The sequence below is a fragment of the Cetorhinus maximus genome, chromosome 2 (genome assembly GCF_964194155.1).
Source record: "Cetorhinus maximus chromosome 2, sCetMax3.hap1.1, whole genome shotgun sequence".
NCBI lineage: Eukaryota > Metazoa > Chordata > Chondrichthyes > Lamniformes > Cetorhinidae > Cetorhinus > Cetorhinus maximus.
The window spans coordinates 83668408-83676407 of record NC_135880.1 but is presented as its reverse complement, the minus strand read 5'-3'; the positions used below and the strand labels follow the sequence as shown (position 1 = coordinate 83676407).

Here is an 8000-nt window from a genome sequence, read left to right as displayed (position 1 = left end):
AAGGTGGAAGAGATGGAGGGAGGGAAAAGGGAGCAGCTCACTGCCCTTAAGAATGGTGGAAGCAGAGACGAACAATGATTTCAAAATGAAACTATATGGACGCTTGAAGGAAATAAACGTGCAGCGCTATGGAGATAGGTCAGGGGATTTGGACTGACTAGATTGAACTACAGAGTTTGCATGGATGCGATAGGCCAAGTGGCCTCCTTCCATGCCCAGATAGCTCTATGACTCTGTAATTGGGGGACATTTTCTAAAATGACAAATATACTAAGCATCTATTCAAATTATTAAATCTAATATACATTTCACCCAATTGTTTCAACTTTAAGATTTAATTTTTAAAAACAATTATAATTTTACTGTATTTTTCAAACTAAAAAGTTATCATAGGATGAGTTTGTGATGGGTTGGACATGATTGTTGATAATTTGCAGCACTAGTAATGAGTTCAATGTTACTGTAGATTTTGGTTCCATTAGAGAATAAAATGACTTAAAGACCATTTTTAGCTATGTTATTCCACATTCAGTGCAAATTTATTCTTTGGCTTTCTACAAACAAATAATTTGCACAAGAATAAAAGTTAGTCCAGAATTGCAATAACAGTCATAAGAACTATGCCGGTCACATGGTACAACTGATTTGTAAAAATTACTAGCCATTTGGGCATTCTAAAAATTGTACAATAAAATAAGCATCTGAGACTTAGTCTAATATATTACATCTCTACACACTGTACTTTAAATGTCCATTGTTTTATCAGTCCAAGTGATTCCAATGAGCTGATAAAAACTGTATAATCACAGGTGTGAGGGAAAAAAGGATGAAAACATTATTTGCTGTACTCTGCTGTAACACTGTTGGTGCACATGTACCCATTTCAATTGCATTCTGTAACCTTCATGTTAGAATATCAATCATTCTTTCCAGTTTATTTGTAATGTTGCTTTTTTTCTTACTTTTAGTTATAAATTTTAAAAAGGAAACAATACATATTGTTTTCTGTACTTGTTCAAAAGGTGAAAATGCATTTGATTTTGCTTGTTCATCTGAGCTCTTCAGATTCATTCCACAGGGTAAGAACAATCATCTGCTGGGAACCAGGCAACAGGAGTATTTCTCTTAATGGACAAGTAATAGGTTGGAATATGTTGTCTACTTTTTGCATTGTTATAGAAATAGGAAATAATTCTTCAAAAGAAAACTGTTGTCAAAATATTCCATTGTAACAAAAATGCATTTTACATGGCATTGTTCCTTCATATTTTAGCAAGATTTTTAATAAGAATTTGACAGAAAATGTTACAAATTGCTGGTTATATATTTTTATCATCTAGCATTTTGTTCACACCATTACATATTTTCTGCAGAGAAGCCTTGTAAGATCCAAATGGATTGTACAGCACAGCCAAGAACTCACAATCCGAAAAGTGATTAAAGACATGATTGATGCGTCCATGTGACTTGGCAGTTAGATGCCGATCAACGATTTCATGAAGCAAGTCTCTGCACTCATTCAAAAGTTTGGACAAAACATTCCGATCGAAAGTAAAGTCAACCTGATGAAAACTGACAATGGTCATTGCTAACTGATGAACCTTCTTTTTGAACTTCTCCACGATCATCATCTCATCTTGATTGAATTGATTATTCCTGTACAGGACCCCGAGCTTTATAACTACCTTGATCAGATTTTTGACAATCTTTTCTGCCTCTTTTTTGTTCTGTGTATATTCCTTGGTTGTCTTGTATAGTTCATCCAAAACATCACTGCTTGTATCATCTATCAATGCAGCTGCTATTGATTTTGATGCCATCTTACCGAGTATTTTCTTTTGGGCCTGGACAGCTAGGCTTTTGGAATTGAAGACCTCTGTGGCCACTGAAAACAAAGACAAGATCAATTAAGCACATGGTCCAAAATTGTGCAAATCTCAGAAATGGTTCAAAATGCTTTGTTCTGTTTGAACGCACATTGTATAATCTGCTGCTATTTCCTCATGTGAAAAGGTTTTTCATCATATGTCTTTTTTAAATTCATTTTACGCGATGCAGGCATGCTGGCTAAGCCAGCATCTATTGCCCATCCCTAATTGCCCTCGAGAAGGTGCTGGTGAGCTGCCTTCTTGAACAGCTGAAGTCCACATGGTGTGGGTACACCCACAGTGTTGTTTCCACCCAGTTCCATTCCCATTTTATTGGCTTTTTAGCGGTTTGATCCAACTGAGTGGTTTGCTAGGCCATTCAGAGTCATCCACATTGCAGCACATCTGGAGTCACATGTAGGCCAGGCCAGGTAAGGATGGCAGATTTCCTTCCTAAAGGACATTAGTGAAGCAGATGGGTTTCTACAACAATCAATTTATGGTCATTGTTATTCAGGTTTTTTACTGAATTCAAATTCCACCATCTGCCATGGTGGGATTAAAACCCGGTTCCCCAGAGCATTAGTCTAGGTCTCTGGATTACCAGTCCAGTGATAATACCACTATGCCACCATCTCCCCTGACACACTTGCATCAACTGCATCACTGCACACTATTTCTGCGTATCAGGATAAAACTTACCATTGAATTCTGGTAGATTATTTACACTGAACTTGAAACTGAATATCTGCATGTAGCCCAACATTATTCCTTTGTGCTTGTAGAATCATTTTCACGATCAAATCAACAAGCATTTAATGTTTCGATAGCTGGCAAACATGTATACGTAAATAATTACTTCCTTAATCAATGTGTTTTAGAGAGAGATAATTGGTTATACAGCTTGAGGGTCACTGCCCCATATCAAACCTGGGGCAGGTAAGGAGGCAGGTCCCATGTGTGCCTCAGCCAGAGTAGGAATTGAACCCATGTTGTTGGTATTATGCTGAATTATATGCTAACCATCTAGCCAACTGAGCTGAGCTAACTAGCTCCTGGCAGCATAGATAGCAAATCATATTGACTCTCCTAATAGCGAATTTTACAACTGCTCCCTACCCCCCACAACACCACAGAGGAGGTGGGGAGAATGACAGGAGGCGAGGGAGGGCTGTAAAATCAGGTGCCATGTAGTGGCACCATTCCGGGCACTTATCTGCCCCTGCCCACCCCCATCGCAAATTTAACAGCAGCGGGGGAGGCATTAGGCAGCCCAATCGCCTGTGCACCAATTGAAACCCCTAAGTGGCCAAATACTGGCAGCAAGGTAGGTCAGAACCAAGTGTCCAGATGCCATCTTAAACCTGGTGGACTCCTTTGTGTGCCCCTGTGCCAATCGAAGGCTCCCCAAAGGTATTCCATCTTCTGTGTTTCCCTTCCCACCCCATCCCTGACACCACCCCCCCCTTCCCCCAGCCCCGACACCACCCCACCCCCAACTCGCTGGGGCATGCCAGCCTCGCCCTGGCAAGACCCCTGATGCACCTTCAAATTCAGCCCTACTGCAGCAAGCTTCCTTTGGGGACTCACTGCGGTCCCAGCAGTGGCCCCCACTTCTGCTGGTGCCACTGGGGCCAGAAAGCTGCCACCAATGGAGGTGGAAGACTTGTCTCAAGCAAATTAATGGTTCAACAGCCATTAAATGGCTACGAGCGAGCCAACCAAGCGGGCTGGCTCACCTGCCCCCAGCGCAAAATTCTGCCAATAGTGGGCAACACATCACTTGTCCATCACAAAGAGCAGCTCTATAGTATCACCAAGACTAAGTCCTGAAGAACATAGTTGCATCAGGTGACACAGCAACTAACAAGGATGGTAATGTACTTGACCTCATCCCCAAAAATCTACCTGTCACAGATGCCCATTGATATGAGTGACCACCGCACAGACAGAATTTCATTTTCAGTGATGAATGTAATGCTATTATTGTGTAAAGTGGTGCAGACTAAGGAGAGATGTAATAGCCTCAAACTGATAAACGAGGCATTGTGGTCCATCAGCAGAAGTGGAATTATATAATATCACACCACACTTCATAGCCACATGGTCACCGATATTGTACCAACATTGGGCAAATGGGTAGAGTAGAAAGGAATGCCAAGAGCAGCACCAGGAATATCTTAGAATTAAGTGGTCCCACAACAAACTGCTTCAGACACAGCAAAGGCTATGGACTTGGAAAATGGTTTGGCTGTCATGCCTGTGTCCCAGAAGTAACCATTTCTCTAGCTAAGCTATTCCTCGCAGCTATGAAACTGTCCAGTTACCCAACAAGGTGGAAAACTGCAACAGCATATCCTGTCTACAAAATACAAATCTAATCAATCCAATTACTGTCCTTTCTATCAGCTTTGTCCTAATAATCAACATGTAACAAACCATCAACAAAGTCATCAGGTGGCATCTATTCACCAATAACCTGAGCAATGACACAGTTTGGGCTGTGCCAGAACCACCCAATTTCACACCACATCATAGTCTTGCTCCATACAGGAGCTGAATGGCAGAGGGGAGGTGGGAGTGGTTGTGCTCAATATTAAGGAGATATTCAATCAAGTACGGCACCAAGAAGCCGAACAATGGTGTCCAGTGACTAGAATGATACCTGATACAAAGAGAGGCAATTGTGATTTTTCGAGGCCAGTCCTAACCATCACTTGCCTCGGGATATTGCTTTAAGGCAGCTTCTCAGCTCAGTTTCTTGGCCCAACCATCTTTAGTTGATGCACCAATAACCTTCCTCCATCATAAGATCAGGGATGGAGCAGTTTGCTTACTACTGCCCATTGGGAATTCTTCCAAGACACTTGGTCAAAATCCTGGAATTCTCTACTTAACACCATTGTGATAGCATCATCACCACAGGAGCTACAGCAGTACTGGGATAAGGCCCACCAATTGGGATGGGCAATAAATGCTGCTTTGCCAATGTTACCCCCATCTCGATCATAAATATTTAATCAAAATATACATCTGACACTGACTCAATTTGACAGAGAAAAAAAATTGCACAGGAAACTAAAGCCACCTTTAAACCAAAGTTTTAATGTCATTCTGTAACTTAGTGAATCTGTTTGCACATCCAGGAGACATCAGTTGTACTATAGGTTACACTGAATAAAGCAGAATTGTGCTGCTAAAGAATCATTTTTAGCAATTAACAAATGTGCAAGTTCCAAAAAATGTTTGGTACTCAAAAGGATTAATCTGTGCTGTTTCATTTCAGTAATGTGTGGCAAAACACTTGAATACTTGCCTGCGTGATTAATTGTTATTATTCTGAGAGAGGGGTTGGCGTATCACTTCTCTTAATGTTAAGAAGTAAAAAAGAAATAATTTGCACTTATAAAAAACCTCATCATATCCTCAGGACATCACAAAGCACTTTACAACCAGTGAATTATTTTTAAGGTGCAGTTGCATACTGATATGCAGACAAAAGTAAATTTACCAACTTACCAGGGTAGCTAATAACCTCTAAGCAAATGTTTAGTATGGGTTAGGGTGTATGACAATCAATGTGATGTCATATGATATGAGACTGTAATTTTGCATTACTATTCTCAGGAATTGCTGATGATATCAAACTTGTAAGTAGCAGTAAGGGTGATACCAATCCACTGCAAAAGGACATTGATAAGCTAGTGGAATGTGCTGTTAAGTGGCAGGTGGTATTTAATACAGGGAGGTGTGAGGTGATTGAGGGGACTTTGGAGGATAGTCAATGCTGAGAAGAATAATACAGGAATTAATTGGCAAATGCAGTTCAACACATAAATGTGAGGTAGTACATTTTAGTAGGAAGAATAGGGAGGTCATTTATTACTTGGAAGATGCAAGTCTAGGTAGAGTAGAGGAACAAAGGGATCTTGAAGTACCCGAATCTCAAAATGTTGTGCCAAAGGTCAGCAAGGCCATATAAAAAATACAAACCAAGCACCAGGCTTTATTTCTAGAGGGATAGAATTGAGAAGTAGGGAAGTATTGAACCTTGCTTAGAGGATACTTGGAGAAAAATTTTCCAGACAGCGAGCAGGGCTGGGGCCCGCTCGCTGATGTGTAAAATGACGTGTGGTGACATCGAGCGGGCATCCCAACGTCACCGCGCGTCATTTAGATTTTCAGTTCAGCGGGCGCACAGCTGACTCTGCTGCGTGCCCGCCGAAATGTCAAAGGCCTATTAAGGCCTGTTAAAAACTAATTTAAACAGGTAAATGAGCTGCCCGTCCAGCCTTAAGGTTGGTGGGTGGGTGAATAGGCCAGGCAGCCTTTGCATTTTTCATGAAGCCTCATCCACGGGCGGAATGAGGTTTCTTGAAGTGTTTATAAATTCAATAAAAATTATTTTAAAAATTCAGTGATACCCCAGCTCATGTGACACTGTCACGTGAGGGGACATATTTTAAAAGTTTTTGACTCCTTTATTTAGATGTTTAAAACTTAAACAAATCTCCCTGAAGCACAGAGGTGCCTCAGGGATATTTCTGCACTCTTTCGTGTGCATGCACAAAAGAGTGCAGGGAACCACTCAGGGAATCCCCCCCCGCCCGCACAGGGAGCGGTCAGCGCTTCCGGACGTGCATCACACTGGGCGGGCCTTAATTGGCCCGCCCACGTAAAATGGCGGCACGGACCCGATCGGGGGCACCGATCGGGCTCCCGCCTGCCCCCACACAACCCCTCCGAAGGGGGGAAATTTCTGGCCTTGGAGTACTGTCTGCAGTTCTGGTCACCTTACTGTAAAAAGGATACAGAGGAACGAGAGGGGATGCAGAGAAGACTTACAAGGATGATACCAGAAATGTTGGGTTTACAGATCAGGAAAGCATTGACAGGCTGGGTCTCTTCTCTCTTAAAAAAATGGCTGAGGGGTGACTGAATAAAGGTCTTGAAAAATTAGGAAAGGTTTCAATAGAGTGGAGGGAGACAGAATGGTTCCTCTTGGAGGAAGAGCATATCTAGCGGCCATCAATATAAGATAGTCACCAAGAAATCCAATAAGGAATTCAGAAGAAGTTTCTTTACCCAGAGAGTATGTGGAAGTCACTGCCACATAGAGTGGTTGAAGCAAATAGTATAGCTATATTTAAGACAAGCATAAGAGAGCAAAGGAAATAGAGGGTTATGATGATAGATTTAGATGAGGAAAGATGGGAGGCAGTCTGAATGCAGCATAAATATGGCATGGGCTGGTTGGGCTGAATGACCTCTTCCATGCCTTTTATTCTACATACTCCTATGTAATTCTAAAAATAAGGCATTGAATTGTACGTGCCCCCAGTGGGCATGTTCCCCGTGGGAGGGGGCATGTAAAACAGCACGGGGCATGTAAAATGGGGTGGGCATCCATCCCACTACCTTCCTGCCCATCCCCAAGCCAAAAACAGCAGCCGCCTGCCATATTTAAAATGAACAATTAATGGTGAATTAAGCTTGTTATCAAGCCAGTTGATCCTAATATACTGCTCACACTATAAAACATTTGGCATGGACAGCAGGGCAGGAGTAGGAGACCCGATTTTTTACCTCAAATTCTTACAAGGGCAGGAAGCAAGGTGGGGGGGGGTTTGCTCTTCAGAGGCTGCCCTTTGCCAATCGCGGGGAGGCCCCCTTAGGTTGAATCCCCCCCACCCACCTGCTCACTGCCTTAAACCCACCCCCTCGAACCCTTCCACTGCCCCTTTCCCTAACTCACCCAGACCCTCCTGGCCGAAGACCCTGGACATACCTGGGGATTGATGGCTTTGGAGTCCTTTCTTCTCCAGCTGTCCCGGCAGTAGCCACTGGTTCCTTCCTGGTGCTGCCGAGACTGATGGAGCTGCCAGCCAATCGGATTGGCTGGCAGCTCCAGAGGGCGAGACTTCCGCTGCAATGAGGCACGGAAATCCCACTCAGCCCTCATTAGTCCACCCCGATTTATGGCTGTGGGATGGATTGGCATGGAGCATGTTGGCATATGACTTTATGTACAGGATTTTTGTTCCTGGATCCCGATCCTGCTGTCGAGGTGGGATGTGGGTCAGAAGCCCACAAATGCCTGTTATGGGACCCAGAGGGAGATTTTCGAGGAGG

General features: G+C 42.9%; 1 protein-coding gene across 4 annotated transcripts in view; it reads right to left on the bottom strand.

Annotated features, from left to right (window-relative positions):
* Nucleotides 1-505: 505 nt before the first annotated feature.
* Nucleotides 506-8000, bottom strand: part of LOC144695688 (tumor necrosis factor alpha-induced protein 8) — a 132790-nt gene continuing 125295 nt past the window's right edge. For all 4 annotated transcript variants that reach the window (XM_078566652.1, XM_078566659.1, XM_078566642.1 and 1 more), the window contains one exon: nucleotides 506-1885. In XM_078566652.1, the coding sequence (XP_078422778.1) occupies nucleotides 1320-1885 (566 nt within the window). In that variant the 3' untranslated portion in view covers nucleotides 506-1319. The remainder of the gene's footprint in view (nucleotides 1886-8000) is intronic.